A 21,081-nucleotide genomic window follows, 5' to 3' on the forward strand; every position below is an offset into this window, starting at 1 on the left:
GCTACTTCTGAGGCCAAGGCAGGAGAATCGCTTGAACCTGGAGATAGAGGTTGCAGTGAGCCGAGATCGTGCCATTGCACTCCAGCCTGGGTGACAGAGTGAGACTCTGTCTCAAATAAACAAACAAACAAACAAACAAACAAACTTGCATACATTTCTTCAACTGAGTTAAAAAATTACTTTCTAATTACTGTTCTGTCCCCACTCCCTTATCTCCCACTCACTCCTCAATCCACTGTTGTTTGATTTCTGTTCCCTCCACTGTTCTTGCTAACCTACTATCTGCATCATTATTGTAAAATCCAAGAAATCCTTTGCAAACTTGTCCAGCCACCTTATTTTGTTGTTTTTGTTGTTCTGTTTGGTTTTGTTCTTGGCTTTCAGCAGCCTGAAGCCATGGTTTTTAGTTTCTGTCTCTAGTGATAAATGGAAAAGAGGGATGAGGAAGGGGCATTACTGGCCCAACCAGAAACAGAAACTAAGAACCCATGACACATTCTCTCCCTTAGACACCGCTGCTGGAGTCACTACCTTTCTTGTTCTCTCTGCAGCCCTTGATGTGGTTGACCACTCTCTTCTTTTGGGAATACTGGCTTCCTTTGCCTTTTGGTATGGCATATACCCCCTGATTTTTCTCCTACCTTTTCATCCATCCTGTGGGCTCGTCTTTCTATGCTATTTCTTTAGATACTGAGGTCCCTTGGGAATCTGTCCTAGGCTCTTATCTCTTCTCAATCGCTGCCAGTGGATCTAGACTTTTTTATCACCCAAACACATGAACAGTAGGGCACATCCTACCTCACCTTGACAAAGCACTCACCTGCCTCGGTCCTCAGACACCTTTTACCTAGAGCTTCTGACTGTTCCAGGTATGATCGGAGCAAGCTGTCCCTAAAGGAGATCACAAATGTACAGTATGTTTCCTGTATGAACCCCACGGCAGGCAGCTTCACCATCAACCCCCGGCTTCAGGTACAGGAGGAGCCACGGGACCCGGGTCCTAATCCTACCTTACTAGAGCGGATGCCCCTTGATTATAAGTAATAATTGGCTTTTTTCCCCACGCAGCCTCTCCAAACGGCAAATCAGATAGAATGCCAAATTGCATCTCTAGAGGAAAAGAGAAACTCCTAGACTTAGAGTCTCAAGATTGGAAGGGATCATAGATTTCATCTGTTTTGATCCTTCTTTCTTCAGATGAGGGAACTTCAGAGAGATGAATGACTTTCCCAGGGTCATATGGATTCTCAATATCAAAATCAGATTTGGATTCAGCTTCTCTGAGTCCAAGTTTAGTTCTCTTCCTGCTGTCCCAGGCTGCCATCTTTGACTAAAGGTGCTTTGTCTCTTATTCCCCTAGTCATTTTAGGTTCAACCTAAATGTGGGCATAGTGTGAGAGATGGGACCAAAATACAAATTTAAAGGCTATAGAAGAATTTTCCATTATTATCTCCAAATTCAGAAGAGGTGATTTCTACTCTGTGGTAAAGGATGTTGAGCTCATGCCTTTGTTTTCTGTGCAGCGTCACTTCAGCCTGTTTGTCCTCTCCTTCCCGGGGGCAGATGCCCTGTCCTCCATCTACAGCATCATCCTCACTCAACATCTGAAGCTTGGAAACTTCCCGGTGTCCCTGCAGAAATCCATCCCCCCACTGATCAATCTGGCCCTCGCCTTCCACCGGAAAGTTGCTACCACATTCTTACCCACAGCAATCAAATTCCACTACATCTTCAACCTCAGAGATTTTGCCAACATTTTCCAGGTGAGTTCATTGACTCTGAGACACCCTAGGGGCTTAGATGCTCCTATTCTTAATAATAATAAGTAGCTAATGCCCAGCTCTTAGGCACAGGCAAAGCCACTGTTCATATGTAATCATGAACATAAGGAGACACACACAGTGCCATGGGCTCCACAAGGAAGGCCCTCAATAAAAGAGAGTTTCCTTTGCCAATTACATTATTTCTCAGTAAGCAGCATGCATCTCTGAGTTGGTTCCTTGGGGGCTGCAGAAGGCTCAGCATCTTGGAGATAATGTTATATAATGAGTCCAGTATGCCTGGGAAGAAAAATGGCCTGAAAGAAAGAGAACTATTTTGGATCTCCCATTGGTACATCTATTGATCTCGGGATGAAAAAGAATGTTCCCCAAACCGTGCAAGATAGCTCTGCTTCCTCAAAAAGCCACATTGTCATACTCCTAAGATGCCATCTGCCAGCCCCTGCGAGGGCCTCAGTCCTAAAATTCCCAGGTTCATTTCTAGGCCAAAGCTGTTTCAGATCTTTCTAGCTGCTTATCTGAATAGTGATGGCATATCTCTGCCCATTGCTTCCAATTGCTTAACTCATCACCGTCCAAGTCTCCAGAGCACCATCTAGCAAACCCAGACCCTTTCTTCCGTCTGGTCAGATATAGCATCCTCATGTAGCCAAGTCCACAACTCTCCCATTCTGGATAAGAATCTGCAGAAATTCATTTACAGAGAGACCTTCCCCCAAGATAACACTGGGTTATAATTGAGGGAAGGATGCCTTTTACACCAAGCAGAGGCCACACCCATAAAGGAGTGTCAAAGTGAATTGATCAGGGAGTGACACCACCTTCCAATGACAGCACATGTAATTGGAATTAATTTCCCAGAGCAATTGTGCAGGTAGGACTTTGAGCCGAACCAGCAAAACTCCAGACCCTGACGACATAGGGCCAGGTTGTTCCAGCCAGAACTCCTGAATGTAAGGAGCAGAAACCTACTAAACCCTGGTTCAGAGACTCAAGAGCTATGGACCAGGAAGGCTTCACCTGAAGGTGGAATCAATGAGCCCCTCAGAATAAGTCTCTGAGAACACATCTAGGCTAGTTCAGGATACCACTCCTGAATCAGATGTAGCTCCCAAACATTAACTCATTTTAAAAATTAAAAACAAACAGAGACCCACATGGATCATATATATTTGCCCAGGAGCACAAGGAAGCCAGTAAAGGAACTGGAATCTAGGCCTTTAGGTTCCTGGCCTGGATGGCTTTCCACCACACCTTTCTGTCCTCATCTGAATTTCCAATGAGGAAAATAAGCATGTGATGGTTAAGGCAGCAAGAGAGACTCAGCTCTGAGCCTACAAAGCCTGCATCTCTGCAGCCCTCAGGACTGGAGAGCAGCAAAGTTTGTGCTTACCCACAACTGGCTCCCAGTTTTTGAGCATTCATTGAGAAAGACTTTTTCACCACACAATCTCTCTCTTAAATATTACTACAGCTCTATGAAGTGGGGTGTTAGTAGGTGGATTTTCAAAAAAAAAAAAAGAAGTTAACGTCGTTTGATCAAATCTACACTGCTCATAAGTGACAGAACTGAAGGGGGAAGCATCAATTATGCTCCATTTACCAGAAGCAACCCAGAACCTTAGCTTCTGCCTGGAACAGCAGTCTTGTCACCTGTGCCACCTGAAATTTAATACTCACGACAACCCTTTGGGACAGAGGTTGTTATCCCAATTTAACAGAGGCTCAGAGAAGTTACTGGCTAGTCAATGATAGCACGAATGGTCAGGGAGGTTAAAAAAAAAAAGGTCTCGTGGAATATCGTAGAGTCCAGCCCAGTGGGAACGATAAGTTTTATGGAAAGGAGAGATGAGGTTGGAAAGGTAACTTGAGACTAGAGTGGGCCCTACTTAAGACTTAAGAGTTAGACTTTAGTCTGTAATAATAGCTAACATTTACTGAGCAGTGCTAAGCCTTTTACATCTATGAATGCACTTAATCCTCACAACAACCCTAGAAGATAAAATACTGATTATTTTCAATTCAGAGATGACAAAACCGAGCCACAGACAAATCAGTCTCTTGAGCGTGACTGAGTGATTGCATAATGGTAAGCAGCAGCATTGACAGAACAGCTAGAATGTTCAGCCCTGCTGTGGAGGCAATTCAGGGTGACAAAAGGCTTCCGGAGGAAAGAGTGCACCTTGTGGTAATGGTCACTGATGCAATATCAAGGAGGAACCAGAGAGCAGAGAGATAGGAGTGGAGATTGTTCCCCTGGCCTGTTTCTCTACCTGATTCAGTTAGCAAAGAATCAGAGTGGAAACCCCCTGAGGTCGGCATCCCAGCCAGGCCTCTTTGCAGCCTGCCAGCTATCAGCTGCTCCAAGTGTGGAGAATGCGATACCCCTAAAGTGCTGCCTCCCTTCGGCTACATGGTCCCCTCACTCTCCTACCCTAACGAGAGTTTCCGGCTCATAGCTTGACCACAGTCTTCTCCTACCGACTGTGAAAAGAAAAGCCTTAGCCAAATTAAATTTGGCAGAGTCTAACTGATCAAAGAACAATTCACAAATCCGAATCAGGCAGCCTACTGGGCCAGAGTAGGCTCAGAGAGACTCCAGCATAGCCACATAGTGGAAGAAGATTTCTGGACAGAAAAGCAAAAGTGATGTGAAGAAAACTGAAGTGAGGCACAGAAATGGCTGGATTGGTGACAGCTTGGTGTTTGCCTTATTTAAACAGAGTTTTAATAGCTGGCCACCTGCGACTGGGCAAAACTCAGTGATTGGCACAAGAGTAGGTTACAGTCAATGTACACTTCCTTTTAATTTATAGTTCACAATGTACAGAGCAACTTTTAGGCCAAACTTAAAGTACATCAGGAGGCAGCTTTCGGCTAAACTTGATTTAACACTCCCTTCCTCCCTGAGTGTCTAACCAAAGGCCTGATTGAGCACGTCACACACCAACTCTGCAACATCTTAGATAGTTATGTGTTGCACTGAGATGGGGTGGTTTAATGTCTACAGCTTGGTGTTTGCCTTATTTGAACACCAGTTTTAACAGCTGGCCACCTGGGATTGGGGGAAACTTGGTGATTGGCACAAAAGTAGGTTACAGTCAATTTATATCTCTATTTCAATTACAGGTCACAATATACAGAGCAACTTTTAGGTCAAACTTAAAATACGTCAGGAGGCAGCTTTAAGCTAAACTTGATTTAACACTCCCTTCCTCCCTGAGTCTGACCAAAGGCCTGATGGAAGAGTATAGAGGATGGTTTAATGTCTACTAGGAGACAGGCACTGCCCAGAGTATGGTGTTGTTTTCCTTTATCCGACGTGATCCCAGGCTCAGTAATTCAGACCTTCTCTGTACTCCCCTTGTTCTGTTCAGATCAGAACAGAATTTGATAGTGCTCTCATATGGTTTGGCTCTGTGTCCCCACCCAAATCTCATCTTGAATTGTACTCCCATAATTCCCACATGTTGCAGGAGGGGCTGGTGGGAGATAATTGGAATCATGGGGGCAGTTTTTCCCATACTGTTCTTGTGGTAGTGAATAAGTCTCACGAGATCTGATGGTTTTATCAAGGGTTTCCGCTTTTGCATCTTTCTCATTTTCTCTTGCCACCGCCATGTAAGAAGTGCCTTTTGCCTCCCGCCATGATTCTGAGGCCTCCCCAGTCATGTAAAACTGTAAGTCCAATTAAACCCCTTTTCCTCCCAGTCTCAGGTATGTCTTTATCAGCAGCATGAAAATGAACCAACATATGCTCTGAGTAACAGAAATCACTAACCATTCCCATCTCAGTGCAACACATAACTATCTAAGATTGTGCAGAGTTGGCATATGACATGCTTACATTTACTCAGCCTTAATTGTCAACCACCCTGACTATTTGGCTATAACAAGATTTATAAACTTCAACTGATGGCTTGCCTCACTGTAAAACACAAAATTCTAGAGGTCAGGACTCCTGGTTGGTGCTTTTTCTTGTCCTCTGCGTCTCATATATTGCAGGTACCTCGGAGAGCTGAGGAGATAGAAGCTGAGATAAACATCTGGGTGGAGCCAAGGACACCTAATGGAATTTCTTTTCACTTTTAATCAACTTTATCAAAGTGTAGCATACAAGCAGAAAAGCACAAAAGCCACAAGCATACACCTTGGTTAATTATCACAAAGGGATCCTACCTATGTAATCACAACTCAGATCAAGAAATAAAACATTCTCAGTGCATCCCTGATGTTCTCCTTTGCACCTTTCATTCATGCTTTCCTGCTTTCCTCCTCTTGCCAGCCCTAAACATTGTCTAAACTTCTAACATCATAAATTATTTTGGCCTATTTTTGAACTTTATATAAATAGAATATATAGTCAATATCACTTTGTATCTTTGTTCAGTATTATATGTGTACCTCTATTTTAATAATTGTTACTTTTGACTTAAAGAGTAACAGTTATGTTTCTTTCTTTTCAATCCTTAAATTGTTTAATTTCTTTTTCTTGTCTTATTGTGCTGGCTACAACTCAAGTACAATGTTGAGAAGTAGTGAGAGTAGCATTTTGTCACATTCCTAATTTTACAGGGAAACACTTTTAATAGTTTGCCATTAAATATGATGTTCTCTACTGGTTTTTCTGGGTAGCTTTTACCTGGATACTTTTAAGGAAATATTTTCTGTCTGTAGTTTACTAAGAGTTTTAATTATGAATATGTGTTGAAACTTAAATGATTTTTCTGCATCTGTTTAATTATATAAATTTTTTCTCTTTTAGTCTGGTAATACGGTAAATTACATTGATTATTTTCAAACATGAAATCAACCATTCCTGGAATCAGCTCATCTTGGTTGTTTCATGTCTTTCTTTTAATGTTTTCCTAGATGTCATTTGATAATTTTTAATATAATTTTTGCATCTATATTCATAAGATTGTCTTGTAATCTTTCTCTAATATTCTAAGGTTATAAAGTCCTCATAAAATACTTTGAGAAGTGTTCCCTCTTTTTCTGTTCTGTAAAAGATTTAGTAAAACATTGTATTGCACCTTCCTTAAATGTTGGAAGAATTTGCTGGTAAAACCACCTGGAGGTTTGTTTGGTAGAGGTTTTAAATTATAAATTCAAATTCTTTAATACATATAAGACTATTCAGATTTTCTGTTTCTTCATGTGTCAGTCATGTTAAGACATCCATGTTATCAATAGTTGCTAATTTACTGGCATAAAATTGTTTGCAATATTCTCAGATTATCTTTTAAATATCTGCTGTATCTGACATTGTGTCCTCTTCCTTATATTGGGTATTATGTGTGTCTTTTCTCTTTTTTTCTCTTCTATCATCCTTGCTAGGGAGTTAGCAATTGTGCTAGTCAAAAAACCTGAAGGGTATACCTACATTATTCATTTGACTTTCTTACTGTCTTAATTCGATATCCATTTGTATGTTATTAATACTCACTCTTTGCTTTATAATTTTTATTCCTACTTACCTTGGGTTTGGGGTTTATTCTAACTTCTTGGCATGGCTACTTATATCATTAATTGTCATCTTTTGTCTCATCTAAAATACTCATTTTAAGGCTATATAAATTTATCTCTAATCATACCATTAGCTACATCATGCAAGCTTTTATATGCTGTATTTTTGTTATCATTCAGTTGATAATATTTAATCTCCACTGTGATTTCTTCTTTAACTCATGGAATATTTAGAAGTGTATTGCTTTATTTTCAAACATGTAGAGATTTTCTAGTTATCTTTCTCTTACTGATGCCTACTGTTGTCAGAAAACACTCTGTATGGTTTTATTCCTTTGAAATTTGTTGAGACTGCTGTATGTCCCAAGATATAATCGATGTGCAGGTTTTTTAAAATGCATTCTGCAGATATTGGGTACGGTTTTATCAATATTCCAGTTAAAGCAACCTTGTAAATCATGTTGTTTAAAAAATTCCTATAATTTCTAGATTTTTTTGTCTGCTTGTTCTTTCAGTCCCTGAGAGAGATGTTAAGATATTTCACTGTGATTGTGGGTATGTTTATTTTTCCTTTTATTTGTCATATTCACTTTATACATTTTGAAACTATGCTATTTATTAGGTACATACAAATTTAGAATTAGTATATCTTCCTAGCAGACTGATCTTTTTCTTATTTATTAAGTACACTTCTTTATCTCTAAAAACAATGTTTGCTTTAAAGTCAATTTTGTATGACATTAGTATGACTATTCCATATTCTTTAGTCAATATTTTTATGACATTTTCACTTTCTTGCACTCAGCTTTTCCATATTCTTATATTTAAGGTGTATCTCCCATAAGCAGCATACAGTTGGGCTCTTTAAACTCCAGCCTGACAACATAGCCTTTTAATTACAATGTTTAGTTCATCTATGTTGTTTTATATAATATTTATGATTACATCTACTTATGCTCTTTGTTTTTAATATATTCTACCTATTCTATCTCCTTTCTTCTCGCTTCTTGTAGTCTATCAAACTAATTATGTTTTTATAATTGTTCTCCCTCTTTTAGCATAGTATATATCCTTTTGCTATTCATCTAATGATTATCAAAGGCATCATTTTATCTTTTTGTCTTTTATAAATTAGCATATTTATTAATTGCCATACAATGCAAGGATCTTGGGACAATTTACGTCCCATTGACTTTTGTGCTGTCATTTATTTTAATCCTCTGTATTTTGAAAACCCATTGATATCTGTGTTTTAGTAAGTCAACATTCCTTTAGAGTTACCCATACGTTACCTTTTCCATTGCTCTTTATTTCTGTACATTTCTGTTCTTCCACCTAGGATCATTTTTATTTTGCTTGAAGAACTTCTTTTAGTATTTACTTTAGTTCATATCTGTTGGAGAAGTATCTTGCAATTTTAATTTGACCAAAAATATATTTCTTATTTTTAAGAAATTTTAGGGGTGACTTGGATTTCTAGGTTGGTAGCTATTTTCTTTCAGCAATTTGAAGGTTTCTTTTATTGTTTCCGTTGAGAAATTACCTTCAGACTTATCACTTACTAAATACTAACAATACAGTTATAAAAATAAACCACAACCTAAATAAAGTCTGTCAAATCCTCTACCTTTGAGACATTTGCCATCACCTGGAAGAAGCAAACCTGTACAAAGACAAAGTAATAATTTGACAACAGGTGAGGTGGCTCATGCCTGTAATCCAGCACTTTGGGAGGCCAAGGCGGGTGGACCACTTGAGGCCAGGAGTTCAAGACCAGCCTGGCCAATGTGGTGAAACCTTGTCTCTATTAAAAATACAAAAATTAGTTGGGTGTGGTGGTGCATGCCTGTAATCCCAGCTGTTCAGGAAGCTGAGGCACGAGAACTGCTTGAACCCAGGAGGTGGAGGCTGCCACAAGCCGAGATCGCACCACTGCACTCCAGTCTGGGTGACAAAAAGTGAGACTCTGTCACAAAAATAATATTAAAAATAATTTGAGAAACTAATAATTCTTCTGTAATCGAGATGTATATATAAAGGCTCTGTGAGGTACATGGGAGGGAACGCCACCGAGCAGGAGAGGTGTCTTGGGCGACTTCAACAGGAGGCTTCAATTGAGCTAGATCTTGAAATATGAGCATGGCAAGCAAAGCAAAAGGCATGAAGGCACAGAAAAGGGTGCAGGATCAAAACATAATGGGAATTTTCTGAAACTGGAATCTAGGTTTTTTGGGAAGTAGTGATAAGAGTGGTCATGAGGGGCCGGGAACAGTGGCTTATGCCTGTAATCCCAGCACTTTGGGGGGCCGAGGCAGGTGGATCACCTGAGGTCGGAAGTTCGAGACCAGACTGACCAACACAGAGAAACCCCGTCTCTTCTAAAAATACAAAATTAGTTGGGCATGTTGGCACATGCCTGCAATCCCAGCTACTCAGGAGGCTGAGGCAGGAGAATTGCTTGAACCCGGGAGGCAGAGGTTGCGGTGAAATGAGATTGCGCCATTGCACTCCAGCCTGGGCAACAAGAGTGAAACTCTGTCTCCAAAAAAAAAAAAAACGATCATGAGGAAGCAGATTGTAGTAACATTGTCACCAGACCTGTATTCTATGCTAATGAATCTGCACATTATTCTATGAATTTAACTAAAGACCCATTAAATGATCCCTTTCCCTCTAAGACAAGAAAGTAAGCAATGAGAACAGGCACAGGCATAGATGAGCTTGAACTTAGAGAATTTGTTGAGGTTATTGAGGGGCTCTAACATTGGGTCTCCACTTTTCAGTAAAAGAAAAGAAGGTTAGGACTTTGGCTAATAGTAACAGAAAAAGATGACAGAGAAATTTGAAAAGAATAATAAATATTTGAAACCAATCCTGTAGCACATAGGAAGGGAAACTGACTAGAGATAAATAGATTGCTGACCTGCCAAGGTTAGCCATATCCATTCTAGCCCTTTGTTATAGTTCTGATTTTACATAGTCAATTCTTATCTGAATCAGTTTTCAAAATGGCACTTGTGGAATTGAAACATAGCAGAGAAACCACTTTTTCCCTCATTGTGGTTGATTCAAAATGTAGTGGCTAGAATTCCAGGCATTATAGTCCGGAAGACCTGGTTTCAAAAATTTGTGGTGTGAAGGAAGGCAACTTACTCTATGAGATGGGGCATGTTTTCTTTCTGAATTCCAATCTTCACATTATACAAAATGGATTTAGTAATAATTATTTCAGGGGATCATCATGAGTATTAAAAGAGCTTCATCTGGCAAAGCATCTAGTCCAGTGCTGGCTTCAATAGCATCTAATCCACATAACTTGCTTCAATAAATTATAGCTGTTGCAGTTGTTATTTTTATGATGAGCACAAAAGAATAATTCCAATGTATTGAGTATGTAAAATGAGCAATACTTGTTTCCTTAGGCATATTAATTTGAATTATTTAGACCACTTTAGAAAGTCAGTATTTTTATTCCACTTTGAAAAGTGAGAAAACTAAGACTCAGAGATGTCACGTGCTTTGCCCAAAGTCACACAGTTGCTTAGTGGTTGCCCAAAGTCACAAGTCACATAGTGGTTGTGCAAGTATTTGAGGTCAGGTCTGCCTCACTGCAACCCTTGGGTCTTTCTTTACAAGCTCCCTTTCAGCTTTCCAAGTATTCCCGCCACTAGAATGATCTACTGTTTAGCAAGACAAGCCCTAGGCACCATCCCAGGTTAGATAAAATGCTCCGGAAAGTTTTCCTAGCTATTGTACCTCTGGATGGTTACTGATGTTATTTTTTTGTGTGTCTGTTCCCTTGAAGGGCATTCTCTTCTCCTCAGTGGAATGTGTAAAATCCACACGGGATCTCATAAGGCTCTATCTGCATGAATCAAATCGAGTTTATCGGGATAAGATGGTAGAAGAAAAGGACTTTGATCTTTTTGATAAAATCCAGAGAGAAGTGCTCAAGAAAACTTTTGATGTGAGTATTGCCCTATGGATTTTCTTTGTATTTGAAAAAAAAAGATAATTATACAGATGATCACCCAAATGATAAAATCTAGCTGTTTAATGGGGAAAGGCCAGAGTCTAGGTGAGGAAGGAAATTCTGTCATGATTTTGCCCAGGTAAAAAATGCTGAGGCAAGAATAGATGCAAATCAATCCCAGAATCTCTGTATTGAGAATTCCATAGAGATCATCTGACCCAAGTCCCTACATGGTACTTAGTCCCCTCGCAGCATTTCTCAGATTCATTACCCCAGTGATGCTCTAGCATCCTTGAAAATGCATGATCCCATTGTTCCCAAGGCTGCCATTTTGGGGCTGCTAATTGGAAATTTTGAGCAATTTTGAAACTTGGAACATTTGAAATAATTTTAGAGACTGAACATTTGGTCTAATAATAATCTAGAAGTTATTTCTCTGACCACTACCCAGGTCTACAAAACAAACTCTCAAATATTTTAATGCCATTTATCTCACTCTTCCTGAGTCTTCTCTTCTCCAGGCCAAATAGCCTGAATGCTTTTAACCATTTCTAACATGGATTGGTTTCAAACCTAAACAACTCTGACATCCTCCTGATTGCTCTCTCACCAGTTCTCCCCTCTGAAATTGTGGTGCCTGACTTTTCGTCGCACAACCCAGCTGGGGTCTGACCAAAAGCAAGATCATCATTCCCCCTTTTCTTAAAGACCATAGTTTTGTTACTGTGTTTCCCAAAATATGTCCTGCTAAACAGTTTTACTACAAGATACTTCTTGAGAAAGTGTCTGTCATGAAATGAGTTGAGAAAATGCTTTATTGTATATGACTCTCTTAGAAATTCATGGTGGATTTAAGACGTTAAAGTCCTGAAATCTTGAATAACTCTAATTTACATATCATTCTGCAAATGTATTGGACCCTAAAACTCTTTCCTCTCATTAAACTTACTAATAATTTACATAATGAATGGCCCATAGATTATGCCTTGGGAGGCACTGATATAGTAGCACAGCCTGAGATCTTATTATATTTCTTAGTGTCAAAATTACTCCACAGTGAACACTGAGCCTTCTATTAACCAAAGCCCCATCTTTTCCACACATACTGCTTGTCTGTCCCCTCTGGAAATTAGAAATATTCAAATTTCGTATTTAGGTATGCTATGTTGTCCTTAAACTCACCTTGTTCGGTTTAGCTCCGTATTTTTTTTTCCTGATAACATCTTGACCCTACCTCTGAAGATATTTACAGTCCATCCCAACCTATGTGACAGCCTTTTGAATGTTTAGACAGCATTTTAACTCACTTATTTTAGTCTGCTTTTGACTAAGCCAGCCGTCCTAACTTCTCCCACTTCTCTCAGCATTGTTATTGGAGCCTGATGTTTGAGACCCTCATGTTAGATGCCTTTCTCTGAGCATCGTAGAGTTACCCAATTCAGGTACTCACTGCTGGCCCTGCAGATTAGTCTTCATTGTCTTTATAAGTTGATCTGAGCTAGCACTTCAGAGTCATAACACTTGGACTTTGAAATAGAGTTTCCACGTGTGAGTCTGTGTACTAAGAGCACTGCCTTTTGATCACAGACCCAGATATATGAATATTGCCATTATCCTTCCCCAACAACATTTGAAATGCCAGCCTGGAGCACCCTTGGTCACACCAAATCTTGGTATTGGTATCAGGGAAGAGTTGCCAGATTTCCACCAACGAAGCGATACAATTCTGTTTCCACTACTCAAAGCATAAGCTTCTCTGATTCATGGCCCTGTGTGATTTGGCATCACTATTAAGGAATCTTTGATTCGTTGAGTTGGTTAATTTTCTCTCTGCCTTCTACACAGCATGGCTCTGATCATAAAATTGAAGACTTGTTTTGTTCATCAAAGAGTCTTTGTAAACCAGGCTTTCCAAAACTGCACTTTAGTTCCTCCTCTGCTAGATGATTGGTGTCAACTGACTGCTATAAGAACGGATTTCCAGAACATTAGCCCATTCTCAAACAGGGTAAATGCCTTCCCACATTATTTCCTCCGTCCTCATGTGTTTTCCTAATAGCAAGAATAGCCCTCCTGCACTGCATTTACATCTTATCCAAATGTCTGAGCATTTTTGTTACTGGCTGGCAAAGCCAGAATTGTTTTCTACAGTTTTTGAAACCACCTTCAAAATTTAATAACTTGTTTATTTTTAACTCTTTCCAGTCCTTTCTTCTTACACTCAGGCAGCAGCCCTGGTTTCTCTATAGATGTTACTGTCTTCTTCACTTGCCCTATATTAGGTTTGGTGAATCTTGTCCCATAGGCTTACAAGGCTAACCCTACAGTGACTTATGCCCTGGGACGTGTCCCTGCTGATAAATAACACACTGGTTACCTCTTTCCCAGGTAGGTCTTCCAGTCTGAACTTCAGGAGGAAAAAATGACAGGTGGGGACAACTGCTCATGCTGGCATAACATCCTATTTGTGTCTTAGAAAACCTATTCTTTCTCGGACTTTTCTCTTTGACAACCTTTTCTCCTATCTCAAGTCTTAGGTATTTGGGTTTTGACAGGTAAGTAGTTACTTTTTGTCTCCACTAACATGAAAGTTAAAAAATTGGTTTTCTCTTCAGTATTTAGAGGATACATTGGTGAAGAGACATATACTCCTTATCCTTCAAATTAATTGAATTATACTATACTATAACCAGCCCATATTTATTCAACATGGTAACATTTCTCCTATGGGTGAGATTTGACACACAGCCCGAAAGTGTTGTAAGTAGGGAGTTCTACCATAAATGCATTAAGATTACCATAAATGCACCAGTCACCTGAGGGTGGCTAGTAGCGCATTCTTCAGAAACCAAGTCCTCTGGACTGAACCTATGAAGTCAGGGCTGGCAACATACTTGTGTAATGTCACAGGAAAAGATGTTGGATGGCTTTGCTATAGATTGAGGACCTAGATCTGTTGGAATGTACATGCAGAAAGTGAGGCGATTGGGCCACAATCCTCTTCATTCAATACTGGCAAAAGAGCCCCCACTTAGAGAAATCCACCCATCCATCCCTATCTACTCTTCTTCTCACAGAAGCACTCTCTTACTGTGCTTGTGAGGAGGCTCCATCCCACCTCCCACTTCCCATCCTCAGGCCATAAGGAATAACAAACATGACCTGAGACTTCATGGAGCTGGTAGATGGATGTCAAACATCCACTTAAAAGGACTTCTCAAGAGAAGGACATGTTGGAAGTAGCACTGATGCTTAATTTCCAGGGAATGTGCAGAGCAAACCAGGTGTCTCTGCTCTGTAGAACCAACCCTAGGAGTCAATAATGAGGGCCCTTATTCCTGTGTCTCATCACCAGGATATTGAAGACCCTGTGGAGCAGACCCAAAGCCCGAACCTGTATTGTCACTTTGCAAATGGTATTGGGGAGCCCAAATACATGCCTGTACAATCTTGGGAACTTTTGACCCAGACTCTGGTGGAGGCCCTGGAGAACCACAATGAAGTCAACACAGTGATGGACCTAGTTCTCTTTGAGGATGCCATGCGCCATGTGTAAGTATGCTTCTCATTTTCCTTTTCCTCAGTTGCTTCCTCTTCCCAGTGACAGGGGGTTTCATTCGGCTATTTGAGGTCACTTCCGTAAAACCAGGAAAGGAGCTCCTGCTTCTGCCTTAAAGGTCAAGATGGCTGCTGGCAGAGCAGCTGCAGCTCCTGCCGCCAGCCCTAGGGAGCAGCACAGTGCCGAGCTCAGGCAGGAATGGGTTCATTTCCAGGTCCGCCATTTGCTATCCTGGGCATGATCACAGTGACACCGAGGACAGACTTGAGGTCATAAAATGAGACCCAGAACAGCTCAGGACCTCCATCGCCACCTCGCTATTAGTCCAAGGGTCTTTTAAAAAAATGAGATAGGCTGGGCGGGATGGCTCACGCCTGTAATTCCAACACTTTGGGAGGTGGAAGAGGGCGGATCATGAGGTCAGGAGATCGAGACCACCCTGGCTAACACGGTGAAACCCTATCTCTACTAAAAATACAAAAAAATTAGCCGGGTGTGGTGGCAGGCGCCTGTAGTCCCAGCTACTCGGGAGGCTGAGGCAAGAGAATTGCTTGAACCCAGGAGGCCCAGGTTGCAGTGAGCCAAGATCGCGTCCCTGCACTCCAGCCTGGGCAACAGAGGCTAGACTCCATCTCAAAAAAAAAAAAAAAAACCGAGATAGGGTTTGTGTTCAAGTACATATATATTTCAAAAATTAAATATCCTTTGAGTGTTTTTGCCATCTAGTGAATAACTGAAAGTAATAACCAAGCCTCCAAGACAGTCTAGCCTCACACCAACACCATCCCTACCCTGCTTCTTACATTTCCCAATCTGAGACCCATGACCAGCGCTCACTGCCCTCCAAAATCCTTCCACCTTCCCCCAGGGTACTGATGGTCTTAGCAGCAACATCCGCTTCATTTCAACTTCTCTGAACTTTCCCTTTACTGCCAAATTCTAACTGATACCTGACTGACCCCTGAGTGGAGGAAAGCTGTTTTTTCTTCCCCATTCTATGTGCCCCAGGACCTAGAGAGGAGTAAGTAACCTCCTTACCCCCAGTCCCCCACCCCAATGGCACATTTAAGACCTTTCTTCTCTTATCCTTCACAAACTCCAGTTCTTTTGAGCACAGGTCACCTGCATTTCGTACTCATTCTTTCTCCTTGTCACTGTTATCTGCTGACAGCCAATTACTCCCCATCATCTGCTAATGGCCTTAGTCCCTGCCTGCCCTTCCTCCTCACCCATGTCTCACTCTTGGCATCTAGCTAATAATTCTTTCTGTTCCTTGGCCTGCTTGGCTCCCATGGTCTTTTCTTCTAGCCCACCTCAGCCCTCACTCTCATGTTCCTATCATAGGAACCCACCTCCAAAATCCCAACTTCAAACATCCCACTTTCTGACCTGTACCTGCCACCCTCCCACTCATCTGCTCTAGTCTTTCATTCAATTTCATCATGACTTCATTCATTGGACCAACTACTTCCCCAGACTCTGTTGTCTCTCCCCCTACCATGTCTTTACTTTCCCTTTTTAAAAATTTAATTTGGCCGGGCGCGGTGGCTCAAGCCTCGTAATCCCAGCACTTTGGGAGGCCCGAGGACGGCGATCATGAAGGGGTCAGGAGATGCGAAGACCATCCTGGCTAACACGGTGAAACCCCCGTCTCTACTAAAAAATAGCGAAGAAGAAAAAACTAGCCGGGCGAAGGTGGCGGGCGCCCTGTAGTCTCCAGCTACTCGGGAGGCTGAGGCAGGAGAATGGCGTAAACCCCGGAGGCGAGCTTGCAGTGAGCTGAGATCCGGCCCCACAGGGGGACCTTGCACTCCAGCCCGGGCGACAGAGCGAGACTCCGTCCAAAAAAAAAAAAAAAAAATTTAAATTTAACTTAATTTAATTTAATTGTTTTTTGAGACAGAGTCTCTCTGTGTCGCCCAGGCTGGAGTACAGTGGCGTGATCTCAGCTCATTGCAAACTCTGCCTCCTGGGTTCAAGAGATTCTCCTTACTTTCCTTTTTAACCACCATAGACCCCATCATCCCAGTGCCAGCTCCCCTAACTTTCTTGTCATTGTATCCACAAAATCTCACTCGGGCTAAACCTCACTATATTTTTTTTGTTTTTTGAGAAGGAGTCTCACTCTGTCACCCAGGCTGAAGTGCAGTGGTATGACCTCAGTTCACTGCAGCCTCCGCCTCCTGGGTTCAAGCAGTTCTCCTGCCTCCGCCTCTGAAGTAGCTGGGATTACAGGCGCCCACCACCACACCCGGCTAATTTTTGTATTTTTAGTAGAGACAGGGTTTCACCACATTGGTCAGGCTGGTCTCGAACTCCTGACCTCAGGTGATCCACCCACCTCAGCCTCCCAAAGTTCTGGGATTACAGGTGTGAGCCACTGTGCCCAGCCCCCACTATCTTCTCATTTCACCCTGCCCCTAAGCAGCTAGACAACTGTTGAAGAAAAATCTCCCACCATGTTGATTGTTTTTGCTCCAGATCTGCAGCCATAAATATCAAACAGGCCTCAACATTGCTAGAAATTGCCCTCTGCTACCGTAGGCATATTGCTCCTTTCACCATTCCGTGATAACTGCGTTACACATTTTCCTTCTCTTTTCAAACTCCCAGTGCCTTATTCCCAGTTAATGAGCACCTCTCTTTTTTCACTGGGATAATGAAAGTGACCAGAAGAAATCTCGCATCTTCCCATCATCAAATCTAACAGCCTATGTGTATCCCTGCATCCCTCCTGCAAGTCCTGCCTTCCCTACAACTTCGGTTCATGAACACCCCTGTCCCTACCTAAGTCTAGTCCCTCCACATGCGCCCTGGATCCCATCTCCTCTCACCTTCTCGGTGGCTTCACCTCTCGCTGTAATTATCTCCTCTCTCTCTCTCTCTCCTTCTCCCTCTCCTATTTTCTCTCTCCCCTCTTTTATCTTACTCCATCATTAATTTCTGGATTATATGCATCAGCATACAAACATGCTATGTTATCACTTATCAAAAAATAATAAACTATTCCTTGCCTCTTACATTCCTTTCCATCTGCTACCCCCATTTCTCTGCTTTGTCTTACTTTCTCACTTCTGATTTCCTTCTCTGCCCACTTCTTAGCCCTTGAACAAAGCAATGCTTGTCATCGTCACCTCTGTAGTGAGGTGACCCACGTCTTCCTGAAGTCAGTTGTCACTGCTAAGTCCTTGCCTGTATTACATGACGCCCCTGTGACACTGGTCAATGACTAACCTCTCTTTTTACATCATCCACTCATCCAACATTTATTTATTGATTAGACAATCTTAGGATGAGTGCCAGGATCCTAACCCCTAGGACAGTGTGTGGAACCTATCAGGGGCTCAGTAAAACTGCTTAGCATGTTATATGAGAATAAATAATGCAGAGGAAAACAGAGAGGGAAGGGGAGTAGAGAGGACTGAGGGTGATCCTAATTATAAATAGGGTCATCAGGAAAGCCTCCCTGAGAGGGTAGCATTTAATACGACTTGTAACTCGACATAGAACTCTCTATGTGCCTGGTGCATAGTGTTTTGCATGTATCATTACATTTAGTTTTCACAAAAACCCTGAAGAAGTAAAGTTTTGTTACTGTCTCTATATTATCAGTGAGGAAACTGAGACTGAGAGGAGAGAAGTTGCCTAAAGTCACACTCCTCATAAATAGGTAAAACTTGCAATAGCGCGATCTGGCTCTAGAGTCTGTGCTCTCTACTATCATCCTATGAAGCTTCTTCAGATATTTTCTTGTATCCCCCTAATCCGATGTGAACTCCTTGAGCACACAGAGTGTCTTGCTCACTGCTGAAACCTTAGTACCTTAGACAATGCCTAGTGCATAGTAGGGTTCAGGAAATGAGGGATTAAAAGTTCACCCTGCTGGGCACAGTGGCTCATGCCTGTAATCCCAGTACTTTGGGAGGCCGAGGTGGGCGGATCACCTGAGGTCAGCAGTTTGAGGCCAGCCTGACCAAGATGGTGAAACCCCGTCTCTACTAAAACTACAAATTAGCTGGATGTGGTGGTGGTGTGCACCTGTAATCTCAGCTACTCGGGAAGCTGAGGCAAGAGAATCACTTGAACGCAGAAGGCGGAGGTTGCAGTGAGCCAAGATTGTGCCATTGCACTCCAGCCTAGGCAACAAGAGCAAAACTCCATCTCAAAAACAACCACAAAAAAAAGTTCAACCTTGTGAAGCTCCAGTAAGTATTTCCTTTTCTCCTTAAGAGCCATCAGTATGTCTGTCATGTCTGTCATATTCTTGGAATTGAGGCAAGTCTCTGTCCTTTAAGGGCAAATTTAATTTGAAAGAATTGTAAGTGATTCCATCAATGTGGCTTCCAACATGGGTGATCAAACTAATATTGTTTTTAGAAAAAAAAAATAACAAGTACTGACTACAAACACCAGCTTTCTTCCATAGGCTTATAAACAAACTCTGAAGTTAACATCCAAAGTGAAGCCTGAGCCTCATTTAGCAATGGCAAAATAACTGGGAAAATGAACTGCCTGGAGGGAGACAACTCTGAAGAATAAAGTGTATTTAGATGTATAATTTCCCATACGTTTGTTTAAAGACATCAACTACCCATTACTTTATCCTCACTCTGCCCTTCCCTCCCTTCTCTGGGGCTCATGGACCTCTCGTTGCTGCCTCTACCAACCAAAAAAGCAGAAGGATTCCCCTTCTTAGATCAGAAAAAGGATACCAGGCAGTACAGGGAGAAACACAGATAATCTAAGAGTGTGGGAAGACTCCATGGCCTCGCACCACTACACACACAGCACTCCAGGAAGGTTCCACCTTCTGAGACCCAAAGTGGAGTAGGCTGGGCATGGTGGCTCACACCTGTAATCCCAGCTCTTTGGGAGGCCAAGGTGGATGGATCACCTGAGGTCAGCAGTTGGAGAACAGCTTGGCCAACATGGTGAAATCCCATCTCTACTAAAAATACCAAAACACTTAGCCAAGCATGGTGGGGGGCACCTGTAATCCCAGCTACTCAGGAGGCTGAAGCAGGAGAATCACTTGAACCCAGGAGGTAGAAGTTGCAGTGAGCCAAGATTGTACCACTGCACCCCAGCCTGAGCAACAAGAGTGAAACTCTGTCCCAAGAAAAAACACAGACACAAAAAAAAAAAAAAAAAAAGTGGGAGTAGGACAGAGCAGAGGAAGAAGGAGGCTGTGTGTGCCTTCCCGGCAACTCACAGGTCCAGGGAGCCAAGTTGAAAACGGATTTTTATAATAACTCCATCCAGCTGTTTGTTTTTACCACCCAAGCTCTCATCATCTTTTTTGTTAGAGCCCTCTACACCCTTCCCCAGCTTTGCTGCTCTCCCTTTCTGCAGCTTTGAGCTGAACTCAGTAACGGAGCACTGTGTAGTGGTTATGGACACAGGTTCCAGAGATAAAACCAAACCAAAGTTCAAATCCTTGTTCTGCCACAAATTGGTTGGGATGCTTTCGGAAGGATGCTTAACCCCCAAGCCTAAATATCCTCAGCTGGGGAATTAGGATATTAAGAATGCCTGCATTGTAGGGTTGTTGCTATCTATGCAAAGTGCTTTGCAGTCAGTACATATTAAAGCGTTTTTTCTTTGTGCTATTGCCTTATTTCCTTAGTAATACCACTTTCCTACTGACTTTCGTCACCACTTCAGCAGATTCTTGTTCTGCTTTTTCTTCAAGCTTTAAACCAGATCTTTCCCCCCGCTTTTGGCATAATCTCCATTCATCTTTTCCTGTCTGTTTTTTCACTCCCACGTATATTTTCTTCTCTTAGAATCACTTAGCAATCATTAACAACAACAACAACGACAAACCCTCAGATGTACTTCTTTTGTGCCCTGAGAATCTTACCCATTCTCTAGGGGGTGTGTGTGTGTGCGCGCGCGTGTGTGTGCTTGCGCACATGCACATGCATGTCTAGTCCAATAAATCAGCTTCCTCCAGCTGTGTGGTGGTGCATCTTCAGCTTTTGTTTTTAATCTCTCAGAAATTCAGTAATGGACTTAACTTAGACTACCTTGGTTTTCTGGCCCAGGAGCCCTTTAGAATATTGATCTTCTTTTTAAATTTTGTAATTTAAATGCAGAGTTCTTTGCCCTCATCAGAGGTTGGTAATGAATCGCCAGCTGGAGTCCGGTGCTGACGGTTGCAGACTTAACCACACTTCTCTGGAAACTTCATCACTAACAATGCATTTCCCGTTGAGATATTGAATGGCATGGGCCACGCTAAGCTGAGTTCAGGCCTTCAGAATAGGGCTGGGGGGCTGGGTGACCCAGAGAACCC

The 21,081-nt window shown here is 42.0% G+C and overlaps 1 protein-coding gene across 1 annotated transcript in view; it reads left to right on the plus strand.

Annotated features, from left to right (window-relative positions):
• Positions 1–21,081, plus strand: part of DNAH9 (dynein axonemal heavy chain 9) — a 381,759-nt gene that overhangs the window by 196,549 nt on the left and 164,129 nt on the right. The window contains 4 exon segments of the mRNA XM_017855172.1: positions 870–972; positions 1,525–1,764; positions 11,057–11,218; positions 14,580–14,776. Of these exon segments, the coding sequence (XP_017710661.1) occupies positions 870–972; positions 1,525–1,764; positions 11,057–11,218; positions 14,580–14,776 (702 nt within the window).

This window comes from Rhinopithecus bieti, unplaced genomic scaffold (assembly GCF_001698545.2).
Source record: "Rhinopithecus bieti isolate Rb0 unplaced genomic scaffold, ASM169854v2 scaffold_40077, whole genome shotgun sequence".
Lineage (NCBI taxonomy): Eukaryota > Metazoa > Chordata > Mammalia > Primates > Cercopithecidae > Rhinopithecus > Rhinopithecus bieti.